Genomic DNA, 19,471 nt, shown 5'->3' on the forward strand with positions numbered 1-19,471 from the left:
CTTTATATAGAGGTGGGTTTTTACAGTATTAATAATTGACTTGTGATCTAAATTACCTCCTGCATTCCATAAATGCTGGCAAATAGTTCTCAATTCTTCGATATATTGGACCCTTGGTGTTTTGAGTTAAGGTCACAGATTCTGGTATTGCTGATGTACTCCACACAAACAGCAGTAGCAAGTTCTCCTGCATGGACAATAAGGACATTGTCTTTAAAAAAGAGCTAGCAGTAAAACCCAACGGCTTGTTGATGCATCTTGCACTATTTGCTTTTTGTGTTTTCCTCAATAAGCTTTTACTGCCATTTCTGATTTCTATTTGTAGAACTTAAAGTACTTCATGCCAATGTTCTCCTCATGCTTTATAATCAATACAGTCTTGAAATTTTAAACGAGCTAATATTTAAATATTCTGGAAACTTGAACTCTGCCCTAACCTAACTATTGAACTGTTAATTTTCAGAGGATTTGACATTGCAAATCACTTCTGTGAATGGATGTATGACTATACTTATGAAAAATACCCGTTCTTCAAAGCCAGTTTTTTGAAGTATCCCACAAGGATGCAACAGGTAGGTGCATGAAAGTAAAGTTACACTTAAATGTCAGGGTCCACAAGCTTCAAATTTGATCTTTCCTAATTACCAGTTTGATTGTTACTATACATCCTGTCCACCAAAATTCCTCTCACTGTGTCACTGGATGTAGTAGTCAATTGTTCATAAACTTTGTGTGATAGTGTACAATGCTTTAAAAAAAATAAAAAGCCCTGAAACTTCTACCTGAAAAGCTATTGGCAGCAATGGAACTCTTAGGCCTGGTCTACGCTGGGGGGGATCGATCTAAGATGCATAGACTTCAGCTACGCTATTCTCATAGCTGAAGTTGTGTATCTCTGATCAACTCAGAATCACTTACTTCACGTCCTCATGGTGCAGGATTGACAGCCACCGCTCTCCCGTCAACTCAGCTTCTGCCTCTCGCTGTGGTGGAGTTCCGGAGTCTATGGCAGAGCAATCAGGGATTCATAGATACTAAGGTCAGAAGGGACCATTCTGATCATCTAGTCCGACCTCCTGCACAGCACAGGCCACAGAATCTCACCCACCCTCTCCTATGTCTGAGCTATTGAAGTCCTCAAATCATGGTTTAAAGACTTCAAGGAGCAGAGAAGCCTCCCTCAGTCACCCATGCTACAGCGGAAGGCAAAAAACTTTCAGGGCCTCTCCAGTCTGCCCTGGAGGAAAATTCCTTCCCGACCCCAAATATGGCAATCAGCTAAACCCTGAGCATATGGGCAAGATTCACCAGCCAGATACTACAGAAAATTCTTTCCTGGGTAACTCGGATCCCATCCGTCTAATATCCCATCTCAGGGGATTAGTCCTATTTACCCTGAATATTTAAAGATCAGTTACTTACCAAAATCCCATTATCCCATCATACCATCTCCTCCATAAACTTATCAAGTAGAATCTTAAAACCAGATAGATCTTTTGCCCCCACTGCTTCCCTTGGAAGGCTATTCTAGAACTTCACTCCTCTGATGGTTAGAAACCTTCATCTGATTTCAAGTCTAAACTTCCTGGTGGCCAGTTTATACCCATTTGTTCTTGTGTCCACATTGGTACTGAGCTTAAATAATTCCTCTCCCTCTCCTGTATTTATCCCTCTGATATATTTATAGAGAGCAATCATATCTCCCCTCAACCTTCTTTTAGTTAGGCTAAATAAGCCAAGCTCCTTGAGTCTCCTTTCATAAGACAAGTTTTCCATTCCTCGGATCATCCTAGTAGCCCTTCTCTGTACCTGCTCCAGGATTGATTTATTGCGTCTACACTAGATGCAATAATTGATCCCCAATAGATCGATCACTATCAGGCGGGTAGTGTAGACGTGGCCTTACTGTGCTCCCACATGTGTATATACAAAGGTGGTTGTCCTGATGTTCCACTGGTTTCAATAGCTTTGGGTTGAGACCAAAAGCAAAAGGATTGGATAGAACTAGTGGGATGCTGTCTTTATATACTGAATTCCTAATCTGTTACTCAGTGGCATTGTTCTTTGGTGCTCAGGTTTTGAAATGATCCAGAACAGTCAATACTCTAGTTTTTTTTCCAAGACTGCAAATTTAACTTCATAAAAATTTAGTATGCTGATATTAACCATTCTTGCGTCTAAGAATTGTCTTGTGTGTTCTCATGATCGCTATTGTCTTTAGCTTCATTTTATCTCCAGTTACCTGACTGCATTCCAAAATGGATTTGAAAATCTAAGTAATGAAGACAAGGCCAAAACAGAAGAAGACCTATTAATGGAAGTCAATAGGTAACTATTTATATTTGCTGTAGTGATAGTGCAGTGTTGGTATTCTGCATACAGTCCACCTGTTAACCACAAGTTAACACTTGCATTTTGGTGTCTTAATAGGATTCACATTCTTGCTTCACTGAGAAATTTCTAGTTAGGATTTGCCTTAAATAGCTTTTCCAGTTAAATGAGGAGAGAGCCCCTAATAGTTGTAAATGAGTCCTTGTTCCATGTTAAAACTGTTATGGCGCATTGCAAATAGCAGGCTATAGAAGTTGCTAATGACATTGTATAAATTAAGCTGTGCTATGAAAACTACCTTAAGATAAAGGTACATTTTCCAAGCTTGAGGATTAGTCAGTGGGCTACTGATGTCATGTCACATGACTGCTTGGAGCAAGAAGGAACTTTGTTCTGGGATGCTCATTATAATATATATGAGCTCATCTAAAAGTCTAAATCAACAGTGCCAATTTTATTATTATAACTTCTAAGTGGGCTAGATAATGCAGTTAAAGTGGGATGCTAAAGAGTCTTTCAGCAAGCATTTTGTTTTGTAATTTGCAGGTTTGCCCTGGCATCACACTTCTTCTGGGGCCTGTGGTCCATTATACAAGCAAAGATTTCATCCATTGAGTTTGGATACATGGTATGTTTTTTTTAAAGATTTTACTCTTTCAAAAAAAGTCTTTCATTTAATTAAAAGTAAACCTTCATGCATGTTAAGAGCAAGTTATTAATCTTAGTCAGTGCTTTCTTAAAAGAAATTTACCTGCCGCGCCCCCCCCCACGTTTAGTTTTCTTCTGAGTACAATTGTCTGTCCTCCTATACAGTTACCATGCCTAAATCAAAAGATTCTACAGGTGATACTATAACTTCTGCTAATCCTCTGTCCAGTAGTGAACAGAAGTGGACTTATTTTTCGCTTCCCAATGAGCTGATTCTTTCACTCTCCCAGACACACTTTCTCCTGTAGTTGAAAGGGTTGTAGCATCTGCCCTCTGCAGTACCTGACTAACACATGAACAGTGGATTTTAGTTTTAATACTAGTTTTTGTTTTGGAGGAAACAAATCTTTCTATAGATTGCTTCTCAAAATTCTCTAGTAAGGCTTCTTCTCTGGGACTATGAATGGTAAAGATATTACAGTTTAGTTACTTTACAGGGAGAAACTGCTGATAAAGGTTTAGTACACTTGAATAGTGTTATAGCATTGGCTATAAGCCCTGCTTTGTTGCTAGACAAACTTAACTGACATGCAACTAATAGCCAAGGGTTAGATAGGATGCTGAAATGCTACTAAACCTGAAATTAGACTTTAACATGACACTTTAACTTGTTTAAAAGGTCTCTTCCTTTGCCCCCAAATACTCTTGGAAGGTGAAGCCAGGAGAATAATATCAAAATATTTCTATCTATATTCATATTATATAGTCTCCCAAACTGCAGACAAGAATGCATGTACATCATGGCAGCACACAACGGACACTGTTTCTCAGGAAATTGATTTTCCTCATTTTATTTAGGACTATGCACTATCAAGATTTGATGCATATTTTGACCAGAAGAGGAAACTTAAAGTATGAATGTTGGAAGAATGGACAATGTTACTGTACAAAGAAAGCAGCTGGACAGAACTTCCACTGTGCTTAGGCTACTGTATCTGTAATGAAGGTTTCAGTGGATTCCAGGTTTTTTTGGAATGCAGATATACAATTTGTGAAGACTGTACAAAAATCACTTGGTTTATTTGTTTACAGTTTCATAAACCTTTGGAATGAGATTGGGAGGCAAAAGTATAATACAGCAGTGCAATATCTTGAAATCCTTTTAATGTAAAGGGTATTTTATATTATGGGGAAGCTTACAGTTAAGTGTGGAATACCACACGCATCAAGAGCAAACAGTGTTACTGTTGGTACTTTTTTGCTTTCAGGGGGTTTATTGACATTCTGGTGAACATTGTGACAAGAACACTTGTAGATGTTAGTGCATTGTAGACACTACAGGTCAATGGGAAGATCAATTGTGTCTGAGGACAACTGTTATACTGTGAAGCTGGCTGAAAGGCCTTACTGTGAGTTAATTGTATTAGCCTCATTGTGTCCCCTAAACATTGTCTCAAGAAAGCTGCTGCTATGTACAGCAAAATGGTTAAAGGACACATTAAAGCAATTTGCTGTCAAGTCATCTAAATGTAGATGAATGTAGTTGTCATGTACATTTCTTTGTAGAATGAAATACAGATGAATCTTAAACTGGAAATTCTGAAAAGATTTGGGATGACTAACCTATTCATTTCACATCCTTTACCAAGAACATGCTTTATTGTTCAGCCTGACTATCTAGCAGTATTGCAATGTGCTGTATATGAAGCTCTCCAGGCTGGGAGCACTGGGATGAGTGCCTTGAATTACTGTAGCAACCCCCGATCACTGGATTGGCATTAACAATACTCCCAACTGAAGGCAGCCCTTCTTGACCTGAGGGGTGTTACCACATTACAGGTCTGTAAGGAAGGTGTGTTGGAATGAGGGAAATAAGAAAAAATAACTGCCCTCAGCGTGAGGAGAGGGAGACACTTTTTACTAACTGAGGCATATTGTTGGCTTCTAGGGGTGCTTTTTTCCTTGTTAAACCTCTGACTTCAATCTTGTTCCAGCAAGCAATCCAGTAAAGTTGAGTGTTTTGGGAAACAGTAACATGATGTTGAAACATGTATATATCTGTGAAATCTACAGCATATGTGTAAATGTTCTCTGGAGAAAGCTTTAGATCTTGAACTTATTTTACTTTGGCCATTGTTTTATTTCTTTGCTTTCTGCTAAGACATACTGTATTATATTACAATAAATTTTTTTTAAGTATTCCTGTATAGGCTTGTGTGGAAGATAGTGTATAAAACATTTGAGGGAATGTGCAGTGTTTACTAATAGCATGACTTGTTCAAACTGCCATTTCTGATTCTTTAGAGGGTCAGTTTGCAAATACTTTGAATTTGTAACACCTTTAATCCAGTGGTGGTTGTGATTTTTGAAGATGACATTACTCGTACCTTCTCAGTCATACCTTAACAATGTTACACGGTGGAAAACTAACGTTTCTGCAGAAATATGTGAAACAAATTGAGGCATAAGCATTAAATTCTAAATGTAGGAGAATGATCAACTAGTAACAAATCTTAGAACTATGATGAAGGGAAAAGCAAAGCTCCTTTGGGAGAATGAAATTGTAATTTTCAGCTGCAGCTACTTGCAGTACATGGTCCAAAGAATTCAACTCATTAAGAAATAGACTAAGGGCTCACTTTGACCACACTATTGGGTTTGTAAGCTCTTGACCAGTAACATTTGCAGCATGGGACTCTTAATTAAAACATGGGATTGAGGCAGTTTGCCAGTCAGTGGAAGACTATTCTAATTACTGTGCAATGCATGTTGCACTGAGTCCCTGCCACACTTCATAGATGCCAACTAACCTTCAGAGATGCAGCTATGCTATACCTACACTGCAGCTGAAATGTGCTATTGCACAGGTACATCAGTGGCATTTATTAGTTGGGATTGCTTCGCACATCTACCTAAATGCAGAGTGAGACCTAATAATTGCTAACTTTCCAGAGAGATTCCTCATGTGGGACAGTTAACTCCAGCATGTTAGTTCACTGAATGCTACAGCATTCTCTGCCAAAAAAAAAAAAAAAGCAGCTTCTGCGAGGGGAAATTCACTCCTCTTATGCAAGGGCCATACCCCTTTCTAATGAGTTTATATTGGAGGCACTACTGTAAGATTTTCAGAAATGTTTACTGTTGCCTTTACTGTTCTCACTGAAGTCCATGAATTTCTGAAAATCCCCCTAGCTATTCAAATTGTCCTTTCTGGGCTAACTCACTTTTTTTTTTTCTTTGAACAGCTCTGGTTCACAGCAGTTAAGAGAACAAGTCACTGACTGATTTAGAGAATCATAGGTCTTGTTTGTTAGTAATTGCTAAGAAATATTACACTAGCATTGGTGGAAACTCTAGTGCAGACTTGCTGCTGGTGTTCTTGACGTCCAATCATCTAGACTTGCTGTGATCAGGTTTAACCAAAACAAAGTTAGTGCTTTCCCTGGTGGAGTTCACCAGAAATGTGGGCACAAGTGGGAGACTTCCTGAAAAGTGCCAGTGCAGAAGCAGTTGTAACTTCAGTAACATGCTTTTTTCATAAGTTTTAGGTGTTGACTGGTGCTTTTGTTACCTTCAGCTTTCTGTGAGTTTGAGTTTTGCATGAAAAATGTTATGTCTCCACTTCCCCTACAGTATGGTGTATTTAAGCAACATGCTTAAGATCACTTTACAGGTACAGGACTAAATATATCTAAACCAGATGTTTAATCTGTTCTTGAAAACTACCAATGATGGGGATTCTGCAACCTGCCTTGGAAGCCTATTCTAGTACTTAACTATCCTGTCAACCAAGCTGACGTATCTGAAAATCATTGTAGGGTAATAAATGTGGAAATACCATTTTACAATCATTCTTCAGAGAAGTCTTAATGAGATGAATCTGGGCTGGGTTAATGAAGCTGTATCCATTTACACCAGTTGAAATCTGCTCTTGTGGATGTAGAACAGAAGGAGATGGGTATAGTTGATTCCTCTATTTTATCTGGGATGTCAGGTGCTATCCAAAGACATCAATCTCCAAAAAGTCATAGCAATTTTTCTGGAATGGTAGAATCATAGGACTAGCAGCTACATGTAGATGTAACTGTCTCTTTCCCTCTCCACTGAGGCAGGGCCTGAGTTCTTGTTTCTCAAGCATAAGAGAGGTATTTATAAAATGAAAATAAAGCTGGCCCCATGGTATGATGGGAACAGTCAGTCAGTACATCAAGGCTGACTGTAGTCTTTCTGCAGCATAGCAGGAAGTGTGGGGGGGAACTACTTGCTGTCCCTTACAGAGACAATAAGGTTTTCAGGGATTCAACTCCTCCTGAAAGATCATTGAGGTAGCATTGTGACAGCTTCTATTTTCTACAAGCCAATACCCTCTGATCCCACTGAGTTACCAAAAGAAACTACAGCATTTGCTCAAGAAACTCCCTGGAAAAGCACAAGAACAAATCCGCACAGACACACCCCTAGAACCCCGACCTGGGGTATTCTATCTGCTACCCAAGATCCATAAACCTGGAAATCCTGGACACCCCATCTCAGGCATTGGCACCCTGACAGCAGGATTGTCTGGCTATGTAGACTCCCTCCTCAGGCCCTTCGTTACCAGCACTCCCAGCTATCTTCGAGACACCACTGACTTCCTGAGGAAACTACAGTCCATTGGTGATCTTCCTAAAAACACCATCCTAGCCACTATGGATGTAGAAGCCCTCTACACCAACATTCCACACAAAGATGGACTACAAGCCGTCAGGAACAGTATCCCCGATACTGTCGCAGCTAACCTGGTGGCTGAACTTTGACTTTGTCCTGACCCATAACTATTTCACATTTGGGGACAATGTATACCTTCAAGTCAGCGGCACTGCAATGGGTACCCGCATGGCCCCACAGTATGCCAACATTTTTATGGCTGACTTAGAACAACGCTTCCTCAGCTCTCGTCCCCTAATGCCCCTACTCTACTTGCGCTACATTGATGACATCTTCATCATTGGACCCCTGGAAAAGAAGCTCTTGAGGAATTCCACCATGATTTCAACAATTTCCATCCCACCATCAACCTCAGCCTGGACCAGTCCACACAAGAGATCCACTTCCTGGACACTACGGGGCTAATAAGCGATGGTCACATAAACACCACCCTATATCGGAAACCTACTGACCGCTATTCCTACCAACATGCCTCTAGCTTTCATACCGATCATACCACACGATCCATTGTCTACAGCCAAGCTCTACGATATAACCGCATTTGCTCCAACCCCTCAGACAGAGACAAACACCTACAAGATCTCTATCAAGCATTCTTACAACTACAATACCCACCTGCTGAAGTGAAGAAACAGATTGACAGAGCCAGAAGAGTACCCAGAAGTCACCTACTACAGGACAGGCCCAACAAAGAAAATAACAGAACGCCACTAGCCATCATCTTCAGCCCCCAACTAAAACCTCTCCAACGCATCATCAAGGATCTACAACCTATCCTGAAGGACAACCCATCACTCTCACAGATCTTGGGAGATGGGCCAGTCCTTGCTTACAGACAGCCCCCCAATCTGAAGCAAATACACACCAGCAACCACACACCACACAACAGAACCACTAACCCAGGAACCTATCCTTGCAACAAAGCCCATTGCCAACTCTCTCCACATATCTATTCAGGGGATACCATCATAGGGCCTAATCGCATCAGCCACACTATCAGAGGCTCGTTCACCTGCGCATCTACCAATGTGATATATGCCATCATGTGCCAGCAATGCCCCTCTGCCACGTACATTGGCCAAACTGGACAGTCTCTACGTAAAAGAATGAATGGACACAAATCAGACATCAAGAATTATAACATTCAAAAACCAGTTGGAGAACACTTCAGTCTCTCTGGTCACTCGATCACAGACCTAAGAGTGGCTATCCTTCAACAAAAAAGCTTCAAAAACAGACTCCAACGAGAGACTGCTGAATTGGAATTAATTTGCAAACTGGATACAATTAACTTAGTTTTACTTTGTGTAATGACTCATCCATTCCCAGTCTCTCTTCAAGCCTATTTCCCCATGGTATTTCTCCCCCCCACCCCACCCCCCACTGTTCCTCTGATATTCTTAACTGCTGGAATTAGCCTACCTTGCTTGTCACCATGAAAGGTTTTCCTCCTTTCCCCCCTGCTGCTGGTGATGGCTTATCTTAAGTGATCACTCTCCTTACACTAAAAAGAAAAGGAGTACTTGTGGCACCTTAAAGACTAATTTATTAGAGCATAAACTTTCATGATGCATCCGATGAAGTGAGCTGTAGCTCACGAAAGTTTATGCTCTAATAAATTAGTCTTTAAGGTGCCACAAGTACTCCTTTCCTTTTTGCGAATACAGACTAACACGGCTGCTACTCTGAAACCTCTCATTACAGTGTGTATGATAAACGTATTGTTTCATATTCTCTGTGTGTATATAAATCTCTCCTCTTTTTTTTTCCACCAAATGCATCCACTGAAGTGAGCTGTAACTCACAAAAGCTTATGCTCTAATAAATTTTAGTCTAAGGTGCCACATGTACTCCTTTTCTTTTTGCGAATACAGACTAACACAGCTCCTACTCTGAAAGCTTCCATAGTGTACAGGATGCAGTTGGGATCATCTAGCATGCTAGACTGAATCCATGTGAAGCAGTAAATGGAGTAGTTCACTAGAGATGGATAAACAGCGGTAATGGTTCTAGACTGAAATAAAATACAGAAGTGCACTTAAAGGGCTCTGGCATAGAGTAGGAAGGAGCTACTGTACTAACTATCCAGGCAACAAAGCTGATGTGTAGCTAACTGCCTAATTCTTTCTCCAGAAATGAAACTGGCTTATGGCTCTAATTTTGAGAGTGCCCTATCTCCCACTGATTAAGTACTGTGTGATTCCATTATCATAAACAAACACGAAAGAAACTCTCCTGTCTATGTGAGCATTCTCCACCAATCTCAATCAAAATGGATCAGCCAATACACCTTGAAATATTTATATGCCTACTCAGATTTTTAAAGTGAGTTGCAAAGCTTAAGGTACCTGTGCAAATCAATTTAAAATCATGATTGGCTTAATGCCTATGACTCTTCCCATTACCTCCCTAGCAAAGCACCCCTCCCCCAGGGAGCATTTGAGCAATAGGCCTTGCAGCATGGCCAGGTATTCAGTAAATTTGGTCTGTCAGCCCAATGAGTGTAGTAAATTCCAGAACTGAAAATCATTCACTTAAAGTGCTTGGCCACCAGCACCCTCCTGTTTGCATGTGGGCATTTCTACTGGATTGTTAGAGCAGCTTCTAGAGGCCTCGACTATGAGCTGGGCCCTCGTGCACTAGATCCTGCACAAACATATAGGAAGAGACAGCCCCTCCCCAGAGTTCAGTCTAACTAGACAAAGGGTGGGTGAGAGAAAGGGAGTATTGTAAATCCCCATTTCACAGTTGAGGAACAGGGAGAATAAGTGGTTTGCCCCTAGTCACACAGGAAGTCCGTGGCAGAGCACATAACTGAATGTAGATCTCCTTTGTCCTGCTCTAGTGCTTTAGAGTCAAATCCACAAAGGGATTTAGGCATTGCAATGCTGAGCATCATGGCGCCTACCTTTTAGGTACCTACAAAATGACAGGAATAACACTGTGATCCACAAAACCAATGTAGGCACCTAGATTCATTATCCAGTTGTGATGGGTTTGGGACTGTCACTTGACATGCTGGAATTACCTTTGAGCCTGTTTTCCCTGCCAGCTTGGTGCTCCAGAACCCTGCCTTGTTGAGTCAGACACGCTAGCCTGCTGCAACACAGACCCAGGGTCTGGTCCACACCCCCTAAGCTGTAGGCTTTAACCAAAAACTGCTCAGCAGGTTTCCTATTTCAGCACCCAGACACCCAGCTCCCAATGGAGTCCAAACCCCAAATAAATCTGTTTTACTCTGTATAAAGCTGATACAGGGTAAACTCATGAAGTCCGCCCTTTATAACACTGATAAAGAGATATGCGCAGCTGTTTGCTCTCCCCATGTATTAATCACTTACTCTGGGTTTACTAATAAACAAAAGTGATTTTATTAAAAATAAAAAGTAGGATTTAAGTGGTGTCAAGTAATAACAGACAGAACAAAGTAAGTCACCAAGCAAAATAAAGCAAAAACACGCAAGTCTAAGCCTAATATATGAAGAAACTGTTTACAGGTAAAAAGAAAAGGAGTACTTGTGGCACCTTTAGAGACTAACAAATTTATTAGAGCATAAGCTTTCGTGAGCTACAGCTCACTTCATCGGATGCTGTAGCTCACGAAAGCTTATGCTCTAATAAATTTGTTAGTCTCTAAGGTGCCACAAGTACTCCTTTTCTTTTTGCGAATACAGACTAACACGGCTGCTACTCTGAAACCTGTTTACAGGTAAAATCTCACCCTCAGAGGTGTTCCAATAAGCTGCTTTCACATACTAGACTCCTCCTTAGTCTGGATCCAATCCTTTCCCCGGTCCAGTCCTTGTTAGTTCCAGCTCAGGTGGTAACTAGGGGTTTTCTCATGACTGGCAGCCACCCTTATTCTGCTCCACCCTCCGTTATAGCTTTGGCCCAAGGTGGGAATCTTTTGTCTCTCTGAGTCCCCACACCTCCTTCTAAATGGAAAAGTACCAGATTTAAGATGGATTTCAGCATCATGTGACATGGTCACATGTCCTGTGAGACCTCATTCTGCCAGGGCTCTTCCAGGGCTGGCCCACACGTACCCAGGGAGGTTTGCAAGTAACAGAGCCATTTACAACTAATTGTCCTAGTCAATAGGAGCCATCAAGCTTCCAAACCACCATTAATGGCCTACACTTTTTATAATTACAATAGGACTTCAGAATTATACTTCATATTTCTAGCTTCAGATACAAGAATGATGTATACATACAAATAGGATGTACACACTCCGTAGATTTTAAACTTTGTAATGATACCTTACAAGAGACCTTTTGCATAAAGCATATTCCAGTCACATCATATGTACGCTCATAAGCATATTTTCATAAAACATATGGAGTGCAATATCACACCAATGAATGGGGAAAGAGAGGTGCCTTAGACCAAATTCAGTGATGAATCCTGGTCACGTGCCACCTGAGGCACATTGCACATATGCTAAGAAGAAGGTGCTTTACACTGCAATCTGCATAACTAACACCCTAAGTAGGGAGCCACCAAAGTGCTAAGCCCCACCCCTCTCTCAGGGATAGGTGCCTTAATCCAGACTTCAGGGAGGTGCCTAGCACTGCTAGTGATCCATGACCAGGAGCCTTTCTCCTGACTTTGGCACCTCCCTCGCGCTACACAAAATGGCTAGAGGAGGATGTAGTGGTGGTGGTGGTAATACCCATCTTTTTCTTTTTTTCCCAGTGGTTAGAGCACTCACCTGGGATGTAGGAGGCCCAGGTTCAATTCCCCCCTCCCTGTTGCGGGGGGGAGAGAGGATTTGAACCAGGGGCACCTACCTCTAACCATTGGGCTATGGGATATTCTGATGTGGTGTCTCCCTCAATTTCTCTTGTTAAAGCCCTTGCTCTCTGGGTAAATAAAGAGTGATTGCGCCAGAGACAGTGAGGGTGATTCTGTAGTCCAGTGGTAAAGGCACCCAGCTGCAGGGCAGGAGACCCTAAGTCAAGTTTCCCTGCTCCAGACTGAATCTGGCTCCTCCTCCAGCTGAGTTGGGGCTCCAGTCCAGTAGATGTGCTCAGAGGGCCCCTACTGGATTGGGCCTCTAGGTCAAGTTAGGTGCCTAAATCTGAGGTTAGGTGCCTAAGTAGCTTTGTGGATTCCACCCCTAATCACAAACAAAACCATCCTCTCTGAGATTTAGCAGCTCATCTTACCTCTTCTATCAGAGGAGAACATAGGCAATCTCCAAGGTATGCAGAAAGAACCCAAATCTTAAAGGGGTGTTTAGGTCAAAGCCAAGACCTTCAATTGCACTGGGAAACAAATTGGAAGCCAGTGCAGTCTCTGGAGCACGAGTATAATCTACCTCCTGTATAAAGTATTGGACTGCTGCATATGACACTAGCTAAAATATCCAAGTGATCTTAATTGCTCCAGCACAAGGCAGCAACCCAGTCTGGAAGTGACAAATGCATAAATCACTGCACAGATCACTGCACCAGAAGGAGAAAATCTCTGGGCCAACTTCCAATTTAAGACCCACATCAACAAAGTACCTAATTCTAAGTATGTGAGGAATCCCATTTGAACAAGGACAGGAGAGGCAACAGCAAGGGAAAGTGACTTGCCCCAGATCACACACCAGGTCAGTGACAGAGTCAGGAACAGCAACCAACATTCCTGACTTCCAGTCCAGTGACCTTTCCATTGGACTACACCACTCCTCAAAGAGCTCTGCTGAATGCTATCTCTATATCTAAGCAAAAAGAAGATCTCTTCTATTCATTCCCTTCATCTGATGGATGATGTTTAATAGTCACTGGATTTTATGATTAATGATTTCCCTGGGATAAAATCAGGCTGGTCAGTGTGAATTAGTAGCAAGAGGGCTAGAGAGAGCATTTTGCTAAGATTTTTTTTGGCAGCATTTTATTGTCTAAATTAGTTAATGATATAAACTGGTAGATATGAAGATCAGTCTTCTGGATCTGCATCTTTTCTCAGGAGTATCGGTATGTTGGCTTCCGAGTAGGAACTGGGCAATTTTCCCTGTTCAAGAGAGTGATGGAACATTTGAACTATTCAAGGCTATAGAAACTCTTGAAAAGATTTACAGAGCTGGCTGCTAATGCCAGCTGACCCTGGAGATTCGCCAGTTGGAAAGGCCCATATGAAATTTTGAACTTTGATGATATCTGCTTCCAACTGCACTTTTTGTCCTTTTTCCTTTGAACTGTTATGGTCTCAAAAACAGTCTAATTTTTGTTACCAGGGGAACTCCTGAGGGTGAATACACACTTTCGTAGAACTTTAAAAACTCATGTCTGTGATGCTGATTTTTTTTAATTAGCTATTCTTTTATTTGTTTTCCATTATGATTGTGGGTCAGATATTACCAGGATCACGTATTTTTGAAAGCACATGGCCAGCTTTATTTCCATATTCAAAATACTTGTGTTGTGTGTCTGAGAGAGCTGTTTGTGGCGCAGATGTGAAAATGCAGCTGAGTTTTTGCAGTTTGAGCTGTGATTTCCTGGGAAGCACCAAAGATCTATTGTGAAAGAGATTTTAGTTTCATTTCTAAGATCAAATGTGCGGCTGAAAGGGTTGTGCTCTGTATGTATGTATTGCTCGTTGTCTAAATAGCACTACAGGGGAAGCTAGGACCCAGGGGAATTCCTCTCCTAGTACAGAGTTGAAAGAGGCCACCTGAACCCTTTGAACCTGAGTCATGGAAGATTATTATGCTGCATACATTCCTAATAGAGAGGCTGATAATGAGAGGGCACTGGATTCAGGAAAAGAGTTGCTAGAGGGCCTCTCCATTTTGCTCAGAGGGCTTGGGCAGATCTTGGAGTCTAGCCCTCTCTGTATGTGGTTTTGTTTATGTATATTCTGCTTTTCTTATAGAAGTAGCCAACCCAGGAATGCTGGGCAGGACATGGCAGTCTGGCTTCCTTTGTTTAGTCATATGTAGTGCTTATGGGACATGGCTTCCTTTGTTCAGTAATATCTAGTGCTAATGAATAAGGTCTCTTGGAGATGGTGGCTTCCTTTTATGGAAGGGGATTGGAACTGTGGGACAGCTGTGCCCTTCTTTAGAGTTCATGCTGATTTACGCAAGGTTGCTGGCGGTGAGTCCTCTGGTGGCTGTGATTTCATGACGCTGTAAATGATGCCTCTGGCCTTGCATGAATTGCCAAGATCGGGCTGGATGTCCCTGCAGGGCTCTGCTAGCCTAGACATCTCTCTGTTCCTTATAGGAAGGTCAAGGAGGTAGCGTAGTAACTCTGAACGTTGTATCTGATCATAAATGTGGAAGGTCTCCCTCTACTCTGAGACTCGGTTTGTTTGAGTGTCCTGTGTGTGAGTCCCAGAATGGAAATAGCAATGCTGGACAGTCCACTGTGCTATATCTCCCCTTCCCTGGCTACAGATCTGGTTCTTGTCTGATCTGGTTTTTGAGTCACCAGACCTAAACAACTTCAGAGTACCCACAGAAGGGGGTTCTAGGCTAAGCTGGTATTTTATGCTGGTAGGACGACAGGTGTGTACAAGGTGGCTTCTCTCTATGTATAAATAGGATTAAACTCTTGTCTGTCTTTCTTGTTGGGATTTGAGATTGGGCGGCGAGAGATGAGGATTATATCCTTAGCATGGTTGACTTGACCTAGTCCCTTTTCTGTTGCTAGGACAGGGATGTATTTATCATTCTGCCCTCAGAGGGATCAAACAAGGGTGGAAAAACACTCAGAATGTCACACTTCTTTGCAGTGGCTTAATCCTCAAGGGGTTTCAGGGTAAAATACTTATGTGCCTGAAATGGAGTCACCCTGGGGGATGCAGGAGGGAGAGACAGCCAGTGGGGTTGTCCTGAATGGCTGTATGCTATAATGCCCCCAGTAGTCTCATGCTGTGTGGAGGACACCATTTTGAGAGCAAAATGGTATGCTCCACGCAGCAAAGTGCTGGAATGCCATTCTAGCTCCACTATACACCTCTGGGGACAGCAATCTCCTCATGCACAGCAGCCGTTGCGATGGTGCAGGCAGGAGAGGAAAAGGAGTCTATCGGAAGCCCTGTGAAAAGCACCTGGACTACTCAACTAGTGGCACTGACTCCTTGATGACTCAGGAGACCTCCATCCTGCTTTACCTGCAACACTTACAGCTACTGTTTCTTGATGCTGTAAACTTGTGCTATTGTAGTGCTAGCATCTTTCTGAACTTCTTCTGCCAATGTGTCTGTCTATGAGTTTTCTCCCTCCTGGCCCACTTTACCTGATTTTGTCTTGGCCACTTCTGTAGGGATGGGAAAAAGGAAGTCATTGTGTTAAATACAGTTCTGTAACAATTAGCATATATAGCAAGACAAAGAGCAGCATAATAGATTTACCTTCTTCAGGAAGAAACTAAAGGGGATTTATGTTTAAAGTCTGATAGGTCTGGCAATTCACCCTGGTGTGAGAGTCCCGATACCTCTATCCTGGTAAAATAAAATAGTTGTTTTACTATTTACTCCTCCAAGGAGCACTCACTGATGGAGCTGGTTAAAAATGCTCATTTTTTTCTTGGAGGAAAAAAAATGTGTCTGAATTTCCTGTAGGATTTTTGGTTTGGGATGAAAAACCATAACTCAAAATTTTGGGTTTTTTTGTTGTTTTGTTTTTAAAAGATTTTGGTAAAAATTCATGTGTCTGTATTGGAGGGTGGGTGTCTTTTGAAAATCCCACAAATTCAACCAAACTGAAAATATTCCATGAAAGTTTGTTTTGGTTGAAAAACCTTTTGTTGTTGTTGTTGGGGTTTTTTTGGTCAAAGTTTTGATGAGAATTCTTGACCAGTCACCATTACTCATACTTTCTATAGACTAGGCCCATGGTTCTGGCTTCTTATCCTTATTTCCAGCTGCTACATTTAATTAAAAGAAACCAGAAGTGCTTTTCTTCATAAGCAATTGTTCTAAATGCCACAGGCTGCATGCTGTATGTGTTTATATATTTTTAAAAAAATGTTTAAGACTCTCTGAAGCAGAGAATAACCCGGATGAGAAACTCTGCTAAGAAATTGCCTTGATCAGTGATGCAACACACTTGTGTTCTTTCTTTCTCCAAGTGACAGGCATCTGAAGACCCAAAAAGAGGAACATAAGAAAAAATAGAGAATGAAACTAAAGTTGCTCTAAGAAGAACTTCTGAATGAGTTTCAGTTTCATGAGTCACTAGTTTTCATGAAAACCATTTCCAGTAATTTATTCATAACTCTTTTATTTTGAATAAAGTACCATAGACTTACATGACACTTGTTAGACAAAAGGCACACACACTGCCCTGAGGAGTACAGTTTAGGTAAGAAAAGACTAAATATCACGCAGGCTCTGTTTCTGCTGACTCTGTGGGATCTTGCATGAGAACCAGTGTAGCTTCATCTGTGCTAGCAATAGTGGCAGTGTTAACTATAGAAAAATGAACCCACTTTATGTAAAAGTCATTGTGGTGCTTTAACATGGAAATTCCCATGTCACTCCTTAGGGTATGTCTACACTACGAAGGTCAAATTTATAGAACTTGGTTTTGTAGAAAGCATTTTTATACAGGCGAGTGTGTGTGTCCCCACACAAATGCTCTAAGTGCATGTAGTTGGCGGAGTGTGTCCACAGTACCGAGGCAACCGTCGACTTCCGGAGCTTTGCACTGTGCGTAGCTAACCCACAGTTCCCGCAGTCTCCACCGCCTATTTGAATTCTGGGTAGAAATCCCAGTGCCTGATGGGGCTAAAACATTGTCGCGGGTGGTTGGGGGTACATATCGTCAGGCCCCCGTTCCTTCCCTCCCTCTGTAAAAGCAACGGCAAACAATCGTTTTGCACCTTTTTTCTTGAGTTACCTGTGCAGACGCCATACCACAGCAAGCATGGAGCCCGCTCAGCTAACCGTCGCCGTATGTCTCCTGGGTGCTGGTGGACATGGTACTGCATTGCTACACAGCAGCAGTTTATTGCCTTTTGGCAGCAGACAGTGCAGTATGACTGGTAGCCGTCGTCGACGTAGTCCTGGGTGCTCTTTTAACCGGGTGCCTGGGCAAACATGGGAGTGACTCAGCCAGGTCATTTCTCTTGTTTCTTCTCATGGCGATTGAGTCCTACCGGCAGTACACTGTCTTTTAATTTGCAGCCAACAGAAGACGATGGCCAGCAGTCATACTGCACCGTCTTCTGCCGAGCACCCAGGAGGTGACGATGGCTAGCGGTCGTATTGCACAGTCTGCTGCCAGCATGATTTATAAAGATAGATGAAGTGGCTCAAAACAAGAAATAGACCAGATTTGTTTTGTATTCATTTTCTCCTCCCTCCCTCTGTGAAATCGACGGCCTGCTAAACCCAGTTTTGAGTTCTATCCTTGAGGTTTTGAGTTCTATCCTTGAGGCGGCCATTCAGTTTCTCGCAAAGCCACCCCCTTTGTTGATTTTAATTCCCTGTAAGCCAACCCTGTAAGCCATGTCGTCAGTCGCCCCTCCCTCCATCAGGGCAACAGCAGACAATCGTTCTGCGCCTTTTTTCACAAATATTTTGGCATTTCGAAAACTGGAACGTAGTTCTGATAGCACAGATTCCTCTCCCCATACAGCGATCAGATCCCATACCTCCCGTTCGGTCCATGCTGGAGCTCTTTTGCAATTTTGGGACTCCCTCATGGTCACCTCTGCTGATGAGCTCTGCATGGTCACTTGCAGCTTGCCACACTGGCCAAACAGGAAATTGAAATTCAAAAGTTCGCGGGCCTTTTCTTATCTACCTGGTCAGTGCATCTGAGTTGAGAGTGCTGTCCAGAGCGGTCACAATGGAGCACTCTGGGATAGCTCCCGGAGGCCAATACCATTTAATTGCGTCCACAGTACCCCAAATTCGACCCAGCAAAACCGATTTCAGCGCTAATCCCTTTGTCGGGAGTGGAGTAAGGAAATCGATTTTAAGAGCCCTTTAAGTTGAAAAAAAGGGCTTCATCATGTGGACGGGTGCAGGGTTACATCGATTTAACGCTGCTAAATTCGACCTCAACGCCTAGTGTAGACCAGGGACCAGCCACTCTTCAGAAGTGAATTGGCAGCGAGGATTGAAATGCATGTCAGAAAGGTATATTACTAGTCTTGACTTGTGTAAGCCAGCACTTGAATTAAGAAGGGCTGGGGCCAGAAACTGGTGTAGGAAGGGGAACCAGATCTCCCCACTCCTTATGTGGTACTCTCTTACTTGGCCTTTCTCCATAACCCCTAGCTAAGCTTTGGCTAGCTTCATCTTAACCTTTACTTCCCTTAGAAGAATGCATGCTGATCCCTGTTAAGTGCATCCCTGTTACATGCCATAAGCCTCATTAGTCTCCAGTGGTGTAACTATTTGCTTTGTTGTTGCCTGTTGTTTTCTTCTTCCTTCTCATTTATATCTTCAGTTGTGAATTCCCTTTATTCCAGTCTTTGTCAAGCCTGAATCCTTCTAAACATCAAAGGTTCCAAATACCTGAGTCCCCTACAGTTCAGAGGCACATATGTCACCATACAGCCCTCTCTTTGTGCCATGAACTCAAATTAGCTAATGGTGTAGTGGAGTAATAAACAGAGATGGCCAAGATTTTCAAAACATGTGCTCAGAACAGGAGCAACAAACTGTCTTGTATCATGACCCTGACTAGTTGTAGGGTTGTTCCTGAGCACTGGGCTACACATGCTGGTTTATTGCTCTAGGATTTTGGTAAGGGCTGCTCACGCTGATTTGCCTTCAGAAGGGTGTGGTGCTGGCCGTGGAACGATTGCTTATTTTTAGAAGAAAGCTATTG

The 19,471-nt window shown here is 42.2% G+C and overlaps 1 protein-coding gene across 1 annotated transcript in view; it reads left to right on the top strand.

The window, feature by feature from the left end:
* Positions 1-5,186, top strand: part of CHKA (choline kinase alpha) — a 42,581-nt gene extending 37,395 nt beyond the window's left edge. The window contains exons 9-12 of the mRNA XM_038406988.2: positions 464-572; positions 2,222-2,328; positions 2,878-2,959; positions 3,838-5,186. Of these exons, the coding sequence (XP_038262916.1) occupies positions 464-572; positions 2,222-2,328; positions 2,878-2,959; positions 3,838-3,897 (358 nt within the window). The 3' untranslated portion in view covers positions 3,898-5,186. The remainder of the gene's footprint in view (positions 1-463; positions 573-2,221; positions 2,329-2,877; positions 2,960-3,837) is intronic.
* Positions 5,187-19,471: the final 14,285 nt, after the last annotated feature.

This window comes from Dermochelys coriacea, chromosome 6 (genome assembly GCF_009764565.3).
Source record: "Dermochelys coriacea isolate rDerCor1 chromosome 6, rDerCor1.pri.v4, whole genome shotgun sequence".
In the NCBI taxonomy this organism is placed as follows: Eukaryota; Metazoa; Chordata; order Testudines; family Dermochelyidae; genus Dermochelys; species Dermochelys coriacea.